At 44.1% G+C, this 22264-nt stretch overlaps 2 protein-coding genes across 2 annotated transcripts in view; one reads left to right on the top strand and one right to left on the bottom strand.

Annotated features, from left to right (window-relative positions):
- plekhg7 (pleckstrin homology domain containing, family G (with RhoGef domain) member 7) overlaps positions 1 to 4517 on the bottom strand; it is a 12564-nt gene extending 8047 nt beyond the window's left edge. The window contains exons 1-3 of the mRNA XM_076732108.1: positions 4251 to 4517; positions 2854 to 3645; positions 2032 to 2054 (exon numbers count right to left, since the gene is read on the bottom strand). Of these exons, the coding sequence (XP_076588223.1) occupies positions 2032 to 2054; positions 2854 to 3501 (671 nt within the window). The 5' untranslated portion in view covers positions 3502 to 3645; positions 4251 to 4517. The remainder of the gene's footprint in view (positions 1 to 2031; positions 2055 to 2853; positions 3646 to 4250) is intronic.
- A 3188-nt stretch (positions 4518 to 7705) lies between these two features.
- The window catches only part of itpr2 (inositol 1,4,5-trisphosphate receptor, type 2), a 59862-nt gene continuing 45303 nt past the window's right edge, over positions 7706 to 22264 (top strand). The window contains exons 1-15 of the mRNA XM_076732973.1: positions 7706 to 8043; positions 12855 to 12925; positions 13260 to 13378; positions 13465 to 13551; positions 14991 to 15149; positions 15971 to 16069; positions 16292 to 16375; positions 16523 to 16669; positions 17492 to 17587; positions 17942 to 17986; positions 19808 to 19959; positions 20930 to 21029; positions 21124 to 21284; positions 21373 to 21514; positions 21712 to 21870. Of these exons, the coding sequence (XP_076589088.1) occupies positions 7952 to 8043; positions 12855 to 12925; positions 13260 to 13378; positions 13465 to 13551; positions 14991 to 15149; positions 15971 to 16069; positions 16292 to 16375; positions 16523 to 16669; positions 17492 to 17587; positions 17942 to 17986; positions 19808 to 19959; positions 20930 to 21029; positions 21124 to 21284; positions 21373 to 21514; positions 21712 to 21870 (1713 nt within the window). The 5' untranslated portion in view covers positions 7706 to 7951. The remainder of the gene's footprint in view (positions 8044 to 12854; positions 12926 to 13259; positions 13379 to 13464; positions 13552 to 14990; positions 15150 to 15970; positions 16070 to 16291; positions 16376 to 16522; positions 16670 to 17491; positions 17588 to 17941; positions 17987 to 19807; positions 19960 to 20929; positions 21030 to 21123; positions 21285 to 21372; positions 21515 to 21711; positions 21871 to 22264) is intronic.

The following is a 22264-nucleotide window of genomic DNA, read 5'->3' as shown; positions in this document are numbered from 1 at the left end:
ATGGATAGCTGCCGATTAATGGATCACCCTATTTGTGTGGAAGGAGGCGAGCTGTCAGTGTGAGCCAGTCATAATCCTCTTGGTCTGCCTCTCATAGTTAGTAACTGAGGCATGGCTGTGGCTGGAAAAACACAGGCCTGCCTTTTAGCCTCAAGCAAAGCTCAAACAGCCACTGTTCTCAAGTGTTTTGACTTATCCTCGGCTGTTGTACTTAATTCAGGGATTACTGCTCAAAGTGAAAAAAAAAGGACCTTCATGTGCTGAAATTAAAAAAAGAAATGTATTTCAGCTATGCTATGGAGGTGAGGGTGATAATAAATATGCAGACTAAAAATCTTAAAAGGGCCCAGCCACATAGATGCTTTCATTTGTTGCAAGAATAAAGAGAGTGTAAACAGAGCCAAACTTGCCTGGTGACTGTGTGACTCCAACAATCACAACCCAAACTGTGCCAATGCCAGCGAGAGCTTGTAGTCATTTAACGTGGCTAATAAGCTGCACAGCAACCAGACAGGCTGGTTTTGCCAAAGTTCACTCTGAGCACGCTGACACTCAGCGGGTCACTGACCCACGTCAACGTGCTGCGGTTTCACTTCTAAATTTTTCAGGGTCCTGCCCTTAAAAAGAAGGGTTTAGGGTTTCAGAGGCAGAGAGAAAAGGATCAGATTAAAGAGAAATAGCAACAGATAGACAGATCAACACACTTTCTGCCTGATAAAGGTTATCAGACCATGATCAGACCGTAAGACTGGCTTACAGATGAGGGCTAACGTCCCTGTTTATGATAACAATACAATAAACTGGAGCAGAAGTGCAAATGAGAGGAACAATGCCGGTGCTGCTTTGTCTTTGCCTGCTATCACATGTAAAATCTGCTTTGTGAGACCGAATGATCTTTGAGACTTTCTTCCTCTTACAGCTTGTAACATCCCCTCGAACGGTGGCTGCCTTTCTGCTGCTGCGCCTGCACCTGTCAAGCCAGCAGCAAACGAGACTAACTCGAATGCACATGTAGGCCACATGGCTGCAGGGCCAACCTGTACACATGGAGGATAAGTACGTCTACAATGAACAGGAACAGTTTCGTTGAGATGTGAAAGCACAAAGTGTTCCCTGCTCTTCATGGTGAGATGATGGAAAGATTGATGCATAACCAGGCGGAGCAACAGCAGTAAAAACAGACAACAGCAGCAGCACCTGAGCTCTGTGGAGGATATGCGGCTAATGGGACAGTAAGAAAGACACGATTACTCCCCGAAACCAGGTCAGTGCCTCCTCGCAGTTCATTCCTCGGCATCCTCACAATGACACCCTGTTGCTTTGTGACCGCTCAGAAAGCTTTCTCTGTCTCAGCCTCTCTGCCACCGAGAGCACTTGTAAAAATGGGTGTTTTGTTCCCGCACGCCAAGAGAAATAATGATGCCCCAAAACAAAACTGTCCCAACCAGAGGCTCTCAGGGCTCGGTCACTGTAAGAGGCACAGTGCCAGGGTGTAATTACAGGGACAATAGCTGCCTAATTATCCAGTGAGGGGACGAGCCCGGCAGCCCATTAGGAGGGGTGTGGGTGGCAGCGAGAGAAAACAGCCTTAATGAGGGTTTGTCTAGGCCACACATAACCATGGGACTCTCATAACTTAACCCACCAAGCTTATGCTCCATTAACAAAGACATGACTGACAATGAATGCACAACGGGGCTCCTTAAACCCTGAAACGTCCCATCGTCCTCGCTCATGAGTGTCCCGCGAGCGCATGTAGACATGACGCTCGTGACGCCGAAGTGACAAGCTCAAGCTTCTGCGTTCTGGAAACAGAAGCAGAGGATGCTCGCTATGGAAATTAGAGATGAACCAGAGTGACAATGAAAAAAAAAAAAAAAAAGGTGCACACTGTGGTAAAACTTATCAGTTCCAGGAAAAGTTTTACTACCTTCCTGATATGCGAGCATGCTCTGACAAGCTTGAGAGTCCAGGTGGTTTTGGCTATGCTGACACACAGACAACATGCAAGACAGTCCGAGGTAAACTTACCTATTACGGAAATGCTCTTTCTCCTGCAGACAGAGGAAAATACTGCATCAGACAATGGAAGACCATTACACATTACAGACCACATTACAGTAAATAAACTGAGATGATTCACTCCCTTGGTACCTCAGTGAGGAGTGGAAGTTACAGCCTGAATCCAAACACCATAAAATCAGATAATTTTTTAGTGCTCTCATGTTTCCATTAATTGCAATTATGATATGTTCTGCATGTCATATTAGCACCGTTACTGTAACACCCAGCATTACAGGGTGCAAGGACCTCCTACTGCTAACGACACCACTATATCACTTTCAAAGACCTTCAAATTTGAATCAGTGTTTTAAGTGGTGGCTTGGATTCAAAAGCCTCTGATATCTGAGGAGAATGTTGGGACTCTATTGAGAATGTGCTCGGCTGAATAGCGCGAGCTGATGAATAGATCTCCCCATTATCTTTTTCCATCGCTCACTGACCCCTCCATTATTGGGTGACTGCTGACTGCGGTGAATAGGGGCCCGAGGAAAGCACTTCCCAGGGCTCTCCAGGCAGTGGGCTTGGTCAGAGCTGTCAGTGCATGTAACTGCTGATTCATTTGCTGTCAAAAGCTCGCATTGTGAGTGACCACCGCAGGAGGCAGGGCAGAATGAGGGAGAGATGGTTTCCGCAAGGAAGGAATGTGTAACCATTTAATTTATAGATAAAAATCCTCAGCAGACCGCAGCACGTGACTGGTGGTGAGGGTGGGGAGAGGTCTGCAAAGGTGATTAGGGAGGGCAGACATGCTTTGCTTCAAATTACACAGAGAAAGTGGTAAAAGCTCACCTGTAGTTCCCGATCAGGAAATCCAAACTTTTTCATGTGAGCAGGAAGAGAACTGTGACACTCTTGTCTCTTTGGAGTGACACCGTTGTCAAACGTCTTTGATCTATGTGATCTGGTTCTCTGTCGGCCGTAGGATGAAATGGGCTGATGACCGGGACACATCTCTCCGTCAGAGAGGGGGCTTGCAGCCAGAGGAGACTTGACTCTGTGTACAGGGGACAGGGGGGTTATGGGGGACGGCGTGCTCTCCGAGGAAGGCTCCTCCAGAGTGCTCCCCATCCTGACCGGATCCCAGGTATCCGTCAGAGGACGCCGAGTGCTCCTCATCCTCCTCAAGGTGGGAGAGGTGGAGATGCGGCCCGGAGCCTGCCGGTCAAACTGGAAGAAAGGTGCTACCAAGCCATCGGTGTCCACCGGGGACGAATGTCTCCATTTGGAGTTTGTCCGTGAGAGATCTATGTGCATTATGACCGGGTTGCTGGTCTGACACTCCTTGTCCTCTGAAGGTCCCCAGTCCGTTTGTGTCTGTGCGTCTGCCACACCTGCAGTGACATCCTCATTTTCGACCCACTCGATGTAACTCCAGTCCAGCTTCTTCTCGACGTCCTGCTCTTTATCTTGCAGAATAACGTGCTTCAGCGTAGACATTATAACCTCAAAGGCATTGTAAGTGCAGCAGAGATCAGAAAATGTGTGATCTAATGGTCCGGTTGCTTTGCCTCCTCTGAGTTAAGGTCAGACGATAATCCTGTTGCATTCCAACACTGTTCACACCGTTCACCTCTCAGGCTTCTGCAGGGAAAGAGGCGGAAAATGTGTCAATACCCACAAGCAAGATGAAGCAGACTGAGCACAAACTAACCTCCTAGCCTTAAAAAGATAAAGTATAATTTAGTGTGTAGTAACATCTGTGAGTGTTTGAAGGGAAGAAACCCAGGTGGAGTACAGTTAGTGCTACAGCTCAAATATCTACAGTGCACAGTGACTGCATGTTTAGTCGATCTTGACGATGTTGGTGTGAGATACAAAGAGCCACAGGAAGCCATGCACCTCTCTTCAGCTCTCCTGTCTCACTCTGCTGTCTGCTCCACTGTGTGTCCACTCATGCTGGTGTTCTCCTCAGCTGGCCTACTGCTACAGATATCACACTGTCCTTTTTTATGCCCTTGCTTTCCTCCATATTTGATTGATGTCATGTATTGAAACCTGCGCGAGCAAGCTTTGAACAAACTGGGCACATGCACGAGGCAACAAAAGTGGAAAAAAAAAGAAAAGAGAAAGAAACAGTGTATCCGAAAGTTTACAATCAACTGTGCTAAATATCACCTGCGTGGAAGCAGGGAACGCACGTGCTTGGATAGAAACTCATTAAAATTGAAGAAGTCTGGTTCACTTACATCAACCGGTGCCTCGCGACGACTTCAACGACTGGCGGGGAAGTGTGACCCGCGAGAGTCCTGCTGCTGCTGGTGGTGTCGGAAACAAACAGGCTCAACACAAAGCTCATGGAATTAGGAGGAGAAAATCCGTTTGTCCGACGGTGTTTAGTTTTCTGTCAAAACTCGATCGAGGAAACAGGTCTGTGAGTCTGTGAGGCGCGGAGCGACGGAGGAGTGGAGCGGTTCATTGTCCCGAGCTGCTGGGAAGGAAGGTGCGACTACACTGCCTGCTCACATCCATTCTCTCTCTCTCTCTCTCTCTCTCTCTCTCTCTCTCTCTCTCTCTCTCTCTCTCTCTCCAACCCCACACAGTGACAATAAGTAACCTAATGATAAAACTAAATGACTTGTATTAATCTGTTTATAATGTGATGACAATGTACTTTCCAGCTACTCGAGAGGAAGTTAAGAGTTTAAAAAGTAAAATAATTTTCTCAACAAAGAAAAAAAGAAACACTTAATCCTTCAGTTTTCCCCAAGCATTCAGAGTCAGTACATTTGGAGACAAATAGTTTTCACTGGACAAGAAGAGTATGAAGAATTGTAATGTGAAAAGTAACTAGAGTGGAGTGAAATGTACAATATTCCCCTCTGAGATGCAGTGCAGTAGAAGTAAAATATTGCATGAGCTGTAAATACTCGAGTAAAGTATAAGTAACTTGAGTAAGTGTGCTTAGTTACTTCCACCTCCAGACATAGTTGTATAGTTTAGTAGGCCGTGGTAGAAGTACTCCATTTACTGACTGAATTAAAGAAAATACTCTGAAACAAATAACAACAAAAATTCGTATAGTGTCACAAGTAAAAGTACTTGTTATGCAGAATTGCCCTTATCAGGTTATTTATTATAAATTACTTAATCCTTAATGCATTAACATGTAGGAAGCATTTTAACATGGCAGCCGATCAAAGCAGTTTAAATACATCATCATGTTGATCAAGCTGTTGAATAAATGTGAGTAAAAAGTGCAGTATCCTCCTCTGAACAGTAGAGGTACAAAGTACAGTGACAGTACTGTAAGGTCAGGCCTATAAAGCTCTTTTAATCTCACCATGTGAAATAAAAAAATAGTGACTGTTCGGGTCATTGTATCAAAATGATCATTACACACATCAAGGCTGTAAACATTTTTAATCCGGGCAGCCATAAACCAGTGTGTGCGTGGCAACACTGAATAATTTTACAGCATTAAAAGGTCACTAGTGATGAAAGAGCAGTTCATAAAATCAAGGGCATTTTTCTGGTTCTCAGAGTTGAGTTCACCGTTATGTCATGCAACTCTGCCACGTCCTCTGGTTCCAGTATTCCTGTGTATTCCTTAAATCATTTTTAAACTAGTCACAAGACATTTATTTCATGTGATTGCTGTGAAATCTGTCAGTGTCCAGTGGTATTTTGTGCTGTGCATTAGTCCAGTAAATGTGTGTCACTGTGTCTCACCTGCAGACTGTGTTTAAGCCTGAGGAACCAGTCGTTGGTGCCAGTATGAAAAAAAAAAGCCTTTTCTGGTCCATTTGTTTGTATTGAACACACGTTCAAAAGTCATGGGAACAGTAAGACCTATTGGTTCACTTAAGTGAACACTAGGGGGCGATGTAGGTCAGATAATGGGATTCATTGTATAGCAGAGCAGCAGAGTCTGACCCTTGTGTGTGTCGATCTATAGCGCCCCACCTCTCTCAATACAGGTAGTACATTAAAAATGTCCAAAATCACTTCCATCCTTCTTCCTTAAAGGTTTCTGTCACTGCAGGTCATTTAGTTTTTCAGCTCCAGTTTTTCCAGTGAGTTAGGTAACTGATGAGGTAAACAACCGCCAGACGAGGTCAAAGGTGGCACTTTCTCTCCGATGATTTCATGTCCGTGTGCCAGGATTAACACATTTGGCAATTGGCTTGTTTTGTGCCTCAGACTTTTCAAAATCTCTAATGTTTTGCACAGAAACTTCACCACCACCACTCTCCTCATCATCGTTGTTGCCCTTGTCAGTGTTTGGAGAAGTATGCAGATCCTTTACTTACTACTAAAGTACCAAGACAGCAATGGAAATATACTTCAGTACAAGTAAAAGTCTTGCATTCAAAACCCCCTGCCGATGCATTGATGTGTGAGCAGCATTTTACTGTTGTGGCTGCTTGATGTGGAACTAGTTTTAACTACTTTATGTACAGTTTGGTAGTTCAGTCCAGTGGTTCCCAACCCAGGGGTCGGGCCCCTCGAAAGGGTCACAGGATAAATCTGAGGAGTCATGAGATTATCAATGATAAAGGGAGGAAGAAAAAGTTCTGATACACAAATCTGTTTTCATGTTTTGGATGTTTCGTTACATTTTGGATAATTTTAGCTCTCTTAACGTTGGACATTTTTAAATGACACGTTTAGAAGGGAAACGTCTCTCTGGGTGGAGCTGTGAACACCTCAAAGACATCTGATCTGACATCACGTGACAAACTATCGACAGTGCATTTTGTAATCTCATCACGATTGTTACTTGTAAAGATCTCATTGGAAAAGTAAGTAGTGTGCCTCATTATAGCTGTCAAATAAACGGTGTGCATTAAAAAAAATCTTGAAAATGAGACATTTACTCATTTACTGTGGGGTTTTGTTTTTTTTTTTTTTTTGCAAACGTGTCTCTGTCAGTCTTGATCCTGTCGCAGCGTGCAGACCTTAATGGACTTGAGTGGTTGTTGTTGTCCAAAATTAAGCGCAGTGATGAAAATCAGTCATTATGTGAACCTGTTGATTGGCTCTTGATATGTGATTTCTGATTTCCACATTTCTTTTCTTCTTGGCGTGGTCCCAGCCTGTGCCCTGCTCTTACTTTTACTGTATTTTACAAATATTGCTGCTTGGAGCAATAAAGTGTGTCTGATAAGTTTTTTTGTCCACAAAAAAAGTACAACCTCCACATTACAATCCTTAAAAAGTCATGTCCTCCTCCTACACCCAAACATCCAGCTGTAGGACCAAGAAGAAAAACAGATTTCTGTCCAGAGGGGGAACCATGTTATTCCACCAGAACAGAACAATCCATTTCAGCAGTTTATATTTCACAGTCTCCCTTTTGTGAGTTTAGTTAGATGCTGCCACTTAATGTTTATGTCCGTGGAAGTGATATTGTGCAATCTTTCCACAGTCTGTTCTCTCTGTTATGGTCTACTGAGCAGACTTAATGATGCATTTTGATTTTCCAAAATATCTCTAATATTTATCAGCCGTCTGGCCTGCAGCTGGTCGTATTTCCTACCATAAGTTGTGAGTGAATGACTTGAACTTCTCTGGCCTGAATAAAAACAAAAACATGTCAGAGAGCGGAATTCGCTCACAGGCCTGACAGCAGCAGTCTCCTCCCCCTGCGGTGGACGCGAAGCTGTCCCCGGTCTGTCTCACATACAGGAAGAAGTTGAATAACTCTTAAAAACACGGCGCTTTCTTTAAGAAGAAGGAGGGGGGAAAAAGAAAAGAAGCGCCACCAGGTTTTTGCACTTTCGCTTTTCCTCAGTCGACTCTCTGAAATGTGGCGCTGGAGGAATGGAGGCGGATCGCGGAGCCGCTGCTGAGCTGGAGGCGCCGTAACGTGTGGATCACTCCACCCGAGGAGGAGCAGCACTCGCTTCTAAATGGGAGACAGCTCTGCAGCGTACAGCCAGTGAACATGTCAGAGCACAGGTCCAGCTTCCTCCACATCGGAGACATAGTGTCTCTGTACGCGGAAGGCTCGGTGAATGGCTTCATCAGTACTTTGGGGTATGTTCCTCCTGTCCGCCTCTCACTTTCTACTCACTGGGGAGTCCATATGGATTAATGCTCCTGTCTTACTACTTTCACTTCACATCTTCACCACTACTTCTCCTCCTCCTCATCTGTGTACGCGGTCTGTAAGCTGCTCAGGTCTAAACTTCAAGCGTGCGACTTGTGGCCGAGGCCCGTCAGCGCGCAAAACGCTGCTGCTCAGGAAATTCTCCGTTTACGCAAATGTTACAGGAATGCAAAGCAGCGTGTTCACTCGAGTGACGGTGGTTACAAGCAGACCTTTTCACTGTGGGCCCCAGGGGAGGTCCGGGGACCCAGAGGGCGACACGAGGAGGCGTCAGGTGGGGCGGCCCTCAGCAAAGTGTAGCAAATTCAGTTAAAGTTTGGGTGAGGAGTTGTGATCGATTTTCATGCTGCTCACTCCTCCTCACATGCAGCAGAGAGTCCCCCAGTTGTGTAGACCATTAGACTGAATATGTAGAGACCTTTACAGATACTTCACACGTATGGATGTGAGTTTATTGACCCCAAAGAATGCTTCATTCTCATCCAATAATCCTATAAGGATACATATTATACACTCCATTAAAGGATTAAAGCATTTCTACAACCCAGACTCCAAAAGAGTTGGGGCGCTGTGTAAAGCAGATAAAACAGGATGTGATCATTTGCTAATCCTTCCTGACATGTACTCAATTGGAAACAGTACAAAGACAACAAGTTGGGACAGGATCAACTAAAGACTGGGAAAGTAGTGGGATGCTCCAAAAACACCTGTTTGGATCATTCCACAGGTAAACTGGTTCATTGGTAACAGGTGATAGTATCATGATTGGGTATGAAAGGGGCATCCTGGAAAGACTCGGGCGTTCACAAGTGAAGATGGAGAGAAGTTCACCACTTTGTGAACACGTAATCGTATGAAGGATATTAAAACTGTGGTCAGTAAACACAGTTTGATTGCAAGCGATTGCATGCAGTTTTTATTTCCGTTTTACACGGCATACCAACTTTTTTTGAATCAGGGTTCTGTCTTCAGCGTTACATTCATTTTGTAGCATCCCTGCGGTTTTCCACATTGTGTTTTATAGCACAACAGCCAAGTTTTGAAGAGATCTGAGCCAGATGTTTGCGAGATAGGGATTTGGAGCTTCAAATCCTTAATTTCCTGCCAGGTCCAGCCTATTGTCCATCGTTTAATGCGATTGCCAACCTGGGGGCTGGGACCCCTCCAGTGGGTCACAAGATAAGTCTGAAGGGTCACAGGAAAGAAGACATAACATCATAATTTATATTAAATTTGTCAGACTTTAAGGCTTTGCTTTTTTTCTTGTGAGATACTCTCTAGTTGCTAATAACCAATTAAGTAAAATTAACTTGTGAAGGTTTGCAGGTAGTCCCCTGCCCTCTCTCTGGGGTCACAACCATAAAGAGTTTGGTAACTCGTGCTTTTTATTTTGTGTGTGTCATAGCTCATACAGTCAATCAGTTGTCAGCTTGACGTCATATGTAACGCTGTGTGTGTAGGTGTGATGGAAACTTCTTTTCATTGTGTCATTCTCCTCACAGGGGTGCAAAAAAAAAAAAAAAAATGCCACAAGTGTTGTGTTTGTTTGTTGTTCCGCCTGGGCTTAAAGCGTCAGGGCAAGGTGAAATGCCTCAGTGGTTCCGGGTGCACTCTGGCCTGCGAGCCTGCAGAACAGGCGTGGAAAGATCGACTGGCTGTGAGGAATGAGTCGGCCCCACCCACCTCCTCTCCCTTTCCCTCACCTTTTTCTGTTTCTCACTCTTAACTTTGTCTGCTGTAAATTCCTCTCGCAGACAGTAACCGCACCACAGCTGACACATTAAAGCCTCTTCTTTAATGCCCTGTGCTGTGGAGGATCAAAATACAACATGTTAGCACAGCGACTTCCAACCTGGTTTGTACGAAACAGTGTTCCCTGCCTCGCTATCTGCAGCAGTGCACACAGGCAACCTGCTCGCTTTTGCTGAAAAGCTCCCTTAACTGTAAAGGCCTGTGCCTATGTGAATGTCAGCAAGAGCAGCAGCAACACACGCACACACACACACACACACAGGGGCTGTAACTTTCTGAAATCCAAAAGTGCAGAGCAGCGATTGTTCACAGCTCCTGTTGTTTTGAAGCAAAGCAGTGAAACTCTTATCAGTGCTTCAGTAACGTGTAGTTTGACAAGAGAGCTGAAGGCTGAAATCCAAAGCAGAAACCCTGCAGGAACCTCCCAGCGCCACAGCCCCTGTGAGCACAATGTAACCTCGGCCACACAAGGCTACTCATGCCCATGTTTGCTTAGGATAACATTAAATCTGCGAGTTCCTCACACACCTTACATTGCAAACACTCAAAAACCACATGACCTGTGAGTTTCTTCAGAGGTGATCCAGATCCATTCATGACCTTGACCTCTTGGATCTCATGCCGTCCCACACTTTTCATTATCGGAGAGGGTTGTTTTGATGGTCCATGATATTTCTGTGTTTCATAATCAAGTATGAATGAGTACGATTCTGTAGTGCATAGAAGAGAGACAGAGGTAATAATTCCGTATCCTTTATTTAAGTGTTTTTGTATGTTTTCCTGTGTATTTGCATGGTGAAATGATGATCAGATGCATTTAATGAGGAAGTGCATGACTCAGTCATCAGCAGGTTGAAACATGCAATAACAGACAGTGGCTGTAAAATCGTTCACACATGTACCCTTTGGTTTTTCCTTAGAAAACACACAACAGAGGAAACGCATCTGACCTGCTGCTCTACATTACATGCTGCCTTGTTGTCTCAGTCCACTCAACACAAGCAATGGAGCTAAATTTAGCTTGTCTGTGTCCAGCCTGCTGGAGTTATCATTGGTTCATGTTTAACTCGCTTCCAGGGCCGACTCCTGCACTGGCTGTGAGTGTCAGGGCCTCGCTGTTTGAACTAACGCCCAACTCTCTGACAACTTAAGGTTACTTATTTATTAGCATGCGGGACTTTTCCAGAGAGGCTTCCTGTTTAGCCATTTAGCACTTGATTCTGCTTCCTGTTGGCCTCTATTGTTTCTCATTTAGATCTAGCTCTGATACAGAGTCAGAGGAAATAATACACAGCCTGTGGATTGACACTGATCTGAAGTGCTGTGGCATGAATAGGAAATGGCTCAGCTCACTTCAGCAGGCCCGCCAGCTTTGTATGAATCGGAGGAATTGTGCATGGCATTATGTTTCTCCTCAGTGGACGGGATGAATGGATGTGCTTGTGCACCTCGGCCTTTGGTCCAAATAGGATAAAGGGAATGGTATGATATGGGAGTCTTTGATTTAGAAATTCATAGCTGGTGCAATAGAATATATTTCAACAGGATGAAGTTACATTTGTCTGGTTTAAAGCCTCCTGTACACCAGGACTAAATAAAGTCTTAAATATAACCTTGAAGGCAAGTTTAATGTCAGATTAATGGATTATTTGGTGTGTTTATAACGGCACAGGCGCAGCCACTACACAAGGACAGGAACAACCACTTGAATAGTTTTGATAAAATCTCCCGTTACTTTTCAATCATTTCTAAAGCAAAGACAGAAAAAGGACTGTTTTACAGCTGTAGCCCAGATCATACAGGTGGCTGACATGAGTCTGGTTTAGCGTGTTTTTAAGAAAGCAGGGTTAAAATATTCTAAATAAAGACCTTCTCTTGGTTTCATTTACACCAGCTGTCCTATAACAAGCAAACGTATCTTTACCCACTGATAACGGATGCAATGCGACAGAAGAATATGTGCTTTTTTAATGGTCTTTCACGGATGAGGTAACTGAGGCGTTATGAATGAATATCAACCATGTGCACACTTCGCACAGTGTTTACATAATGCGCTTTTGCAGCATTAATTCCTCTCAGCTCTCATGCATTTACTCGAGATGTCTGTCATCAGCTTTGTTAGTTTAACCGAATGTCAGTCAAATGTGTGAATCTCTCTGATGTGCTGTGCATCGCTAAGTCAGTGAAACATCTCAAATGTGTGTAAAATAGTCAGTAACAAGCAGATAAAAGTCTTGGATGTGGGGAAATGAGGCACTTATTAACTGGATGACACCCTTCCAATGCCCTCTAATCAACCCCGCACAGAAACCACTTGGTTTCCTTTGGCGGCGGTAGCGGTCCACTGCAGCCTGTGCATGCTCCAGTAACCTACAGCAGACTTTACAGAGAAGCTCAGTCTTCAGTGAACAACGAGCTTCATTTGACATTCTATACACCCCATGTTTATAGCCATTTTTGTGTCATTAGATATATTTTCTCTGTGTGAAACCGCCAACGGTGTTAAAGCCTCAGAAATTTGCATGTCATTTTTAGTTTGTCTGTCTCGATACAAACCACCTCAATCCACTGCTGGGCTGAACAGCTGAGATCAAAGTCTCCTTAAATGAGATGACCTCTGTCCAGAAATGTTCAGGGCATCAGTGCAGATACGGGGGGGAGCTCTAAGGAGATGGACATGTTGGTGCACCGAGCCCTCACTCTTTCGTGTCTTGCCAGCAGAGCTTTTCATCCTGCAGGTGGCCAATCAGCTGTAGGGCTGGTGAGGTTTTGAACCGTGCATTCAAATGATCTGTTTTAATAGCAGTTCCAGACTCTGCTTTGTGCATCTGCATTTGACTGTGATACCACAATTAGACTACAGTTTGTACCATGTAAACCTTTTCAATTTACTGGCCAATGGAACCATTGCATAAAGGTTAAAATTGCCTGCAACAACAATGTATTGAAGATAGAATATGTCACCATTTTGTGCTCTTTCCTGCAGGCTTGTTGATGACAGGTGTGTGGTCCAGCCTGATGCTGGAGACCTGGCCAACCCTCCCAAAAAGTTCAGAGGTGTGTAGGAATATACTAATAAAACTGGAGCAAGGACACACACACACACACACACACACACACACACACACACACACACACACACACACACACACTCACTCTCAAGGCTGACCAGATCCTTTGCACTCAATGTTGTTTAACACAACATTGTGGTTTCAGAGAAGGTTTGATGTGTTTCAGTCACTCTGCAGGCCTCTGGTGGGTAAATAAGCATTAACCTCAAAAATTCTGCTCCACCACATTAAGACCCTTGAGTGGCGCTGAACCCAACTCACAGAGAGTAACTAGTGTGTGCCTGAATGCCTGTCCTCCTCTTCCTCCTCCTCCTCTCCAGATTGCCTCTTCAAGGTGTGTCCCATGAACCGATACTCAGCCCAGAAGCAATTCTGGAAGGCAAAACAGGGAAAACAGGGAAACAACAACACGCAGGGAGACCTGTTTAAGAAGTTACAGGTAGAACTTCTTTTTTTTATCACAATCTGCACCTAAATCTTCATTTTCATTTGCATCAGAAAGAAAATCTTTGTCTCACTACCCAGCATGCAGCAGAACTGGAGCAGAAGCAGAACGAGTCAGAGAACAAGAAGCTTCTTGGAGAAGTTGTCAAATACAGTAACGTCATCCAGGTACAGCCCATCTCTTCTGCAAACACCTGCGGTGCCAGATTGTCTTGAGTCCAGAGTCTTGTTTTTGTTTTCTTGTTTACCGAGGTTGTGTGACTATCATCCAATCCCTGACACCTCAGGCAATTTTGTCAAGGCCCACAATGGTGGTATTTGGTTTCACTCATTGCTCAACACTTGTTTTACAGAGATGAATTAAGGAAAGAAACTACATATTTAATTGCTGTTGCAACATGCTTTCAGGCAGTTATTCCATTGTTTAATTAATCAGGCCCTTTGAATAAGCAATTTGTGAGGGCTGACCTCAGACACTGGTATAATTTAGCTCTTGTTTGTTGGGTGGCATCAGGAAATGTGTTGTGTAGGATTCAAGCAGCAGCCTCCGGAGCTGAAAAATCAAGCCAATGTGGAAGTGCCAAAGACCACTGAATGGCCACTCAAAGGCTGGGTCCAAAACCCAGTCATTCCCCATAGACCCCCATTTTAAAATGTCCACCTTTACAGCCTGGTACAAAAACAGTTTTGATCTCAAAAGTAATATTCCCTTAACTGTACAGGGGTGAATATTTTAACTTTTGAACTTCCTAGCCTGCTGCTGGGTTTCAGCAACCAGGCTTCATCCGGCCCGCCTCAGCTCCAGCCATGCTCCATGTCTTCACCCATTTTTAGATTAGCCAGGAGTTTTGCAGAGTCAGGCACTGCTAAGATGGTGACAGCCAGAGCTGCTGTCGCTGAGCTTCGCTGAGCTTCACAATGGCCCCTGGGTCCATGTTTTACGCAGTCTCTGATGGTATTACACACACAGACGTCTTCAAATGAGGCCAAATTGAAAGAAATATGAAAGAAACCCTTTTAAATGAAGCAAGAAGGCTCCTTGAGGCTATAGCCAACCTCTCCTTCTTTCCCAAGAAGTGGATCTGCTTTTACTCTCCCACAGTTGTGGAAGGTCGTTAAGTACATTAACTCAAGCGCTCTACTCAAGTACAAATTTGAGGTACTTCTACCTAACTTTAATATTTTCTTTCCATGCCACTTTGTACTTCTACTTCATAACAATGCAGAGGGAAACATTATACCTTTGAATGCATTACTTGACAGCTTTAGCCACTACTTACTTTACAGGTTTAGATTTTTGCACACAAAACAAATGAAGAGTTTAAAATTATGATGCTAATCAGGAGATTAATCCATAATGAACAAAATCATTCCTGTATGAAATAAATATGATTAGCTTCACCTCAACCAACAAATAAATGCGTCTTTTACATTATTGCATCAGTAATAATAATAATAATAGTATATGAAATACTACACTTAGGTACTTTTACTTGGTGTTTTCAATGCAGGACTTTTACTCCTAATGAAGTATTTCTACAGTTTAGTATTAATACTTCTTCCACCACTGCTGCTGTAGTATGTAAACACCCTGATTCTTCTCTCAGCTCCTGCACATTAAGAGTAACAAGTACCTGACGGTGAACAAGCGTCTCCCCGCTCTGCTTGAGAAGAACGCCATGCGGGTTTCTTTGGACACGGCGGGGAACGAGGGCTCCTGGTTCTACATTCAGCCCTTCTGGAAGCTCCGCAGCGAAGGAGATAATGTAGGTTCTCTCCACTTGGCACATTTCTATAGATAGGAAATACTGTACACGTACAACAACTTGACATTCCTCTCTGTTACAAGTACACCAGATTTCGTTTGGTCTTTGAGCCGACTTTTTCATCCTGTACGCTGTCAGTTCATTGTTTGTCCTGTCCCAGTAACATTTCTGATTTTGTCCTTCCCCTTTGGCTTTAGCATCCTATGGTTAAAGGTATTGCTCTTGATTGTGCATGGTGTTTGTGCATTATTCGCTCAGACACAGAATATCACGTCAAAAGCATGGATGCACCAGCCTTCCCTTTGCATGTAGGCCGTCAGGTTAGGCTTCAGAAGCATCCAGCCAGTCGTTGCTTTGCGTCTACTGTATATCACTGATTCTGCTTCATCGTATTTAAAATGCTTTGAAATGTTCCAACGTAGCACTGGAATACATGTGATGAGCCACAGTGTGCTTGTGTGTGTATGGCTGGTTAACACGAGATACACTTCACTGTGTGGTGTTTGTTGTAGCTCAGATTTAGAGACTTCAGAGAGCATGTATTATGCAAGCTGTGATACAATAACAGGTAGTGTACTTTTCAGTCACTGTTTCTCTGTATGCTGCGTTCATGTGCACTCTGGTATGAATAAGCCTGTTTTTCATGTGAAGCCCAGCCTGTTGCACATAGCTTTTTTTTTAATATGGGGATGTTTGCAGACCTTAGACAAAGCCCTCGCATGGACACACTCTTTCTTTCCGTTTGGTCCATTTGAACACTGCTAGATGTTAACCAACCTGTGTCTCCTACTGGGATGTGATTGTCTCTAATTGGGTTCAAGGTGGTGGTCGGAGACAAGGTGGTGCTGATGCCAGTGAATGCAGGGCAGCCTCTTCACGCCAGTAACATCGAGCTGCTGGACAACCCCGGCTGCAAAGAGGTGGGACTAGTTTGTTTAATCTTGTTTGTATCAGTGCTGAAACGTGCTGTTCATAGCTGTTGTCGGATGAAATCCTGCAGCAACTACTCACCAAGAACTCCTGTGGCTTGTCTCCTAGTCACAGTTTATCTTATAGTTTTAATGTGATGATATATCATAGTACACAAACAACATGTTCTTAATGTCTTAATTTCATGTTGCTCACTCTCTGCTTGGCTGCAGGTCAACGCTGTTAACTGTAACACCAGCTGGAAGGTCGCCTTGTTCATGAAGTTTAGCGACTACAGGGAAGATGTGCTGAAGGGTGTATGTTGTTTTTCTCTTCTTTCAGTCCTCTATCTGTTTCCTCATTGCATCTTTTTAGCAGAACTGCATGCAGTTTGTGTGTCTTAAGAGCAGGCTACATGCAGTTATCTTGCTGCAGTCTCATGTTTTGTGCGTGTGTTCTGTCAGGGAGACGTAGTGAGGCTGTTTCACGCCGAGCAGGAGAAGTTTCTGACCTGTGACGAGTACAAAAAGCAGCAGCACGTCTTCCTCAGGACCACACTGCGGCAGTCTGCCACCTCCGCCACCAGCTCCAAGGCTCTGTGGGAGATCGAGGTGAAACACAGGAGTGTTTTTAGCACACCATCATGCCATTTTATTAAAATCATTGTTTTTAGAACATAGTTTTGTCAAGCTCTACTCACTTTTTGGCCTGACTGCAGTTTATGGACTAAGTGGAACTGAAGTATATCTGTGGTCCCTTTTAGTAACAACCAGCCAGACTGTACATCAACATCAAATGAAGACCCTGCTAAAGTTTGCCCAGCTCAGTTTAAACAAACAAAAGCAACACATGATGTATTGTTAAACACTTAAATTTACAGTTTTGCCATAATTCACCGTTTCTCACAAATGTATGGCATCAGTCCTTCTTTGATTACACATATTTACTGATGTGTGCCACTCTGCCACTTCAACCTTTAGTTCTCTGTCTATTGTACTGTAAGTTCCTCTTATCAGCTTTCACTAAATTGAAGTTCCTGTTGTTCCTCTGCTGTTTGCGCCAGAGTGTACTTATGTTACCATATCAGTTGTTGACATGTTGTTGTGTCAGTATGACGAACACAAATTCCTGCTGTGCTTGGTGCTTCAGGATGACGCTGCAGTGAGGCCACACTAACTGCTAAATCAAGCCACGCTTCCCTGTTTCATTCGGTTTGCTAATTACTGTCACTTAAAATAAGAAACTGAGTGAGCAGTGTTGTAATATTCATACAGGCGGAAACTGAACGCTGTGAACAATGTTTTAAAAGTTCCTCTGCTCTACATCAGACCAGCTGGAGGCAAGCACAGACTGACACCACACCAAACCAAACTGTGGACAAAAGCTGATATTTCCAGGTGAATAATGCTCTTCGTTCTGTGTGTCCATGCCAGGTTGTGCACTATGACCCCTGTAGAGGCGGAGCCGGCCAGTGGAACAGTCTGTTCCGCTTCAAACATCTGGCGACTGGGAATTACCTCGCAGCTGAGGTGACATTTACTTGCTTTCATAATGCTTCTGTTTTCCTTTGGAGCTGCTTATGATTTGATGGTATGAGTTTAATTTCACTGAGCTTTTAGAAAGTAGCTCACACTAACGCTCATTTTGTCTGAGACACTTTTTTTCTTCCATTGAGAGTATCTACTTTTCAGCCTCTGAATAAGTGCAGTTGAAGGAGATTTTAGGGGATGTGCTGTAGGTGGCAGTATTCCCATTGATATGGCCACTATCACCCATCTTTTGCTGTTGAGCGGTTTGGATTTGGGTGGTGGGGAATGATAATGACAGGATTATGACCACAGCTTTCTAGATTTGAGGTCACTGACTGTTCAGTTTCTCTGCAGGTGAACCCTGAATTCAAGGACAACACGGTGGAGCCTAAAGGAGAGGTGAGTCAGTCCAACAAGTGAATTTAGCAACAAAATCACATGCACCTCTCCTCGCATTGGTTCTGCCGACAGATTTTTCACATTATCTTCTATACTAAGTTGTATTTGTAATTCAGGACATGCAAAGCAATGCAAATAGATGAGTCAGATTGCACTCGACTGAAAGAGAGAATGTTAGCGAACGGGAGAGAAGATTATATGATTGTGTTAGTGGAGAGAACAATTATCTCCGCAGTTATTCGTTGTCTGTCCAACTTCAGGCCCTTCTCTGTCTCCTCATCCTTTGGTTATGCAATACCGCCAGTTCTCTCTCACTCACAAAGTACTTGTGTACACACACACACACACACATGCACACACAAACTCTGAATCTATATCTAGACATTTCTTTCAGCTCTTAGCTACCTTGCACATTTGTATTCTGGCAATGCACAGGAACACGCTCACAAACTCTCTCAACCTCACACACTTTCTCATGCACATGCTGAATTTCAGACACACAGGGGGCTCCTTACATAACGTCTGGGTGTGGGGGTGCCCTGCGAGAGGGGATGGAGGGGAGGCAGACGTGCTGTCTGCTCTGCTCCACTCGCCTGTGCTAAGCTGGTGGGGTGAGTCACCAGTGGGGGGGGTGGGGGGGAGTGGGAGGATAGAGAAGCTGAGGCATGAAGGCAGCTCTGGGGAGCTTCCCATTGACATGCAGAGAACAGTGGGAGAAATTAACCCTCGCCATTATCTGCTGCATCTGCACAGCGTAGACTGTGCCAGCCTACGTACTGCAGTGTCTAACACAGCACACAGAGAAGTCATGGCTCTCTGGATACATTTCTGTGTAATTTGATACCTCGTTAGTGTAGGAAGCTGTGACAGAACAGTTTGGCTCACATCCATCTGTCCTCAATTATAGATCTTATCAACAATTTAGCTTGTTTATTAGTATTTCTGTGAGTATGTGTCGAGAGTCAAGTTGACACAAATGTGTGCGCTCTGCTTTTTGGTGACATAAACTGACTTAATGGACTTATGGACAGAAAAATAACCGATCAAGTTGTTGTATTACCTGTGTTTCAGTATCCTGTGTATCTCTCACGTGTCCTGTCATAATGTAAAGTGATATATCAAGTATGTGCTGGTCACAGCCTCCTTTATGTTATTATCAGAAACTGAATCATTGGGAATTTTACTGTTATATCTTATTTTCTATCGGCGTGTCGATTACTTCCTTGTCTATAAAATGTCAAAAGATAACAGAAAAATACATATTGTCATTTCCCGTTGTGTCCCCCAATGTGACTATTGTTAATTTTGCATCTCTGATCCAGGCGACAGTTCAGAACCAAAGATACTCAAGTCACTATCACATATGACAGAACAGCAGCATGTGAGAAGCTGAAACCAGTGAATGTTTGCCATTTTTGCCTGAAAATGCCTTAAAGGATTTCTCATTTACCAAAAAAGTTGCAGATTCATGTTCTGTTGATCGACTGATGAATGGCTAGTCAACAAAATAAACAATTTGACCCAGTCCACGTCAGATTCATCTCCTTGCAAAAGTGTAAAAGCATCTTTCTCCTCTAGACTTGAACATGGAGTGAATACATGAAGGGAGATGTCGTGTTGTGTCCTGTATGTCTGAAGATTGGTGGGAAAATACATGTCTGAGTATTGAAAAATGACTTAACTGTCTAGGCCATGCTTTGAGACTGCTGACGCTAATTTCTCCTTCCTCTGTGTGTGTGTGTGTGTGTGTGTGTGTGTGTGTGTGTGTGTGTGTGTTTGTTCATGTTGGTCTCTCTCCTCATGTATGTGTGGGTGCTGCAGAATGAGACAGACGTTGTGTTCTCCAAGAGGAAGCATCAAGCAGCAGAGAAGATTTCTTTCACCCTGGTTTCTGTTCCCCATGGGAATGACATCGCCTCTCTGTTCGAGCTGGACGCCACCACACTGCAGCGGGCCGACTGTCTCGTGCCCAGGTCAGTCGCTCACATTGGGACAACAGCAACAACAACGAGTTACATTTGCTGTCGTTGTATCCACAGGGGCCATTTTTCACTAGAGTTCACAGCACAGAGCACAGCCGTTCTTGTCTGAAAATCTGCCATTAGGGTGAGATAATGTCACTTATTTTGACTCCAAACCATCTGCTTTTGTGAATTTTCCTCAAGTAAGTGTTATTTTGTTGTTTGCAATAGAACAATTTGAAATACACCGACACTTGTAACTGGATAATGTCACAGTGGAACTGAAATAGCAGTTAATGGAAGTGTCCCATTCAATTCCCATAATATACATTTAATATACATGTTTTTTCTAACAAGATTAAGTCAACCACCCTGCAAGCTGCTCTGTGAAACTGTACTGAGGCCCAGCGGTGCTTTGAGCAGCATGCTAATGTCAGCATGCTAACATGTTCACATGCAAACATGCTGATGTGTAGCAGGTATAATGTTGACCATGTTCGTATGAGTTTAGCATATTAGCACAATAGCATTCACACTGAAATCAGCTAAGATTGATGGGAATAGTACACATTTTGCAGGTATCTGGTCATAAGTGAGAGTTTTGGACAAGTGAAAATTTTTACCCGATGACACAAGATAAAAAATCACTACAGTTCATCCTGAGGGGGCCATGAGTGTCTGCACCAATCTTCATGGCAATCCATCCAGTAGTTGTGAACATGAAAAACATAACAGTGCTCAGAGAAAAGTCAGGGAATCACCAAAGTCAACAGGTTTTATCCTGAGAAGGTCATGAATGTCGGTATAAAGTTTCATGGCAAATCATCCACTAGTCGTTAAGGACATTGCCATCGGTTCAGCAGCTAACATGGTTAAAAAATGATAGTTTAAGTCTGAGTATGAGGCTAACTGACTTACCAAGATAGTTCCAATCAACTGAAAGTCACATGTGGTGTGAATTACTCATCCCATCCTTCCTCAGAAACTCCTACGTGAGACTTCGGCACCTGTGCACCAACACCTGGGTGACGAGCACCAACGTCCCCATTGATGCAGAGGAAGAGCGCCCGGTTATGCTCAAGGTCTACACACACTCACTCACACACACACACATAGACACACAAGTGATACCAACATGTTGCATTATTTGGAAATTTCTTCTGGCTGTCACAACAGATTGGCACCTGTGCCACTAAAGAGGACAAAGAGGCTTTTGCCATCGTATCTGTGCCCCTGTCGGAGGTCAGAGACTTGGACTTCGCCAATGATGCCAGCAAGGTCCTGGAGTCCACTGTGAGGAAGCTTCAGTACGGCAACATCGCTCAGAATGAGAGGAGGTACTGACACATGACAGGCCACACGAGGTGCTGTGCAGATTTTTCTTTGACTTCACATGACGACTTCTTGCCTTCATGCATTTGTCAGGTTTGTGACCAAGCTCCTGGAGGACCTGGTTTTCTTTGTGTGTGTGGTACCAAACAACGGCCAGGAAGTTCTTTCTGTGGTCACCTCCACACCCAACCGAGAGAGGCAGAAACTCATGAGGGAGCAGAACATCCTCGCCCAGGTCGGTACACACACACACACACACACACACACACACACACACACAGATACAGATACTGTCTGTATCTGTGTTCAAGACTTAAATTTGATCATATTTCCATGAGTTTGATATAATAACCACAAATTAAGAGACGTATTTATTAAGTATTGATGCTTGGTTGGTTCTTCATCATTGACTCCAGATTTCTGTCCTTTCAGATCTTTGGCATCCTGAAGGCCCCATTCACAGATCAGGGTGATGGTCCGATGCTCAAGTTGGAGGATTTGGGAGACCAGCGCTATGCTCACTTCAAGTACATGCTGAGACTCTGCTACAGGGTGCTTCGCCACTCCCAACAGGACTATCGCAAGAACCAGGCACGTTTGTCGTCTGCACAAGTCTAATACTGAGCATTCACTGAGTTGTCACCAGGCTCATTAGCATGCTCATTATCACGGGGATGTGGGTCATTTAAGGATAGAGAGGCGGCTCTTGACTGGGAGCTTATCAGTATAGATTCTGCCAGACTGTCCGGAAAAATCTATGCTGGGACCACAGCTGCTGTAATGATGCCCTTAATCAAGAATACTTAGCAGTGCCAAAGCAGTCTTTTAAATCAATTCAACAGAAATAATTCATGACAAGTTTAATAATGAACATGAGCTGATATGAGTTTTTAATTAAGAAAAGTCTGTTTTATTTAGAAAGAGTAAAATTTACCCATTCTCAGCTCAGTGCATTCATGGAGTTTGCTTCGTTGTCCAGGAATGA

This window comes from Chaetodon auriga, chromosome 6, assembly GCF_051107435.1.
Source record: "Chaetodon auriga isolate fChaAug3 chromosome 6, fChaAug3.hap1, whole genome shotgun sequence".
Classification (NCBI taxonomy): Eukaryota; Metazoa; Chordata; class Actinopteri; order Chaetodontiformes; family Chaetodontidae; genus Chaetodon; species Chaetodon auriga.
Note: the sequence above shows the minus strand (reverse complement) of the source record. Positions and strands in the feature narration are given on the sequence as shown.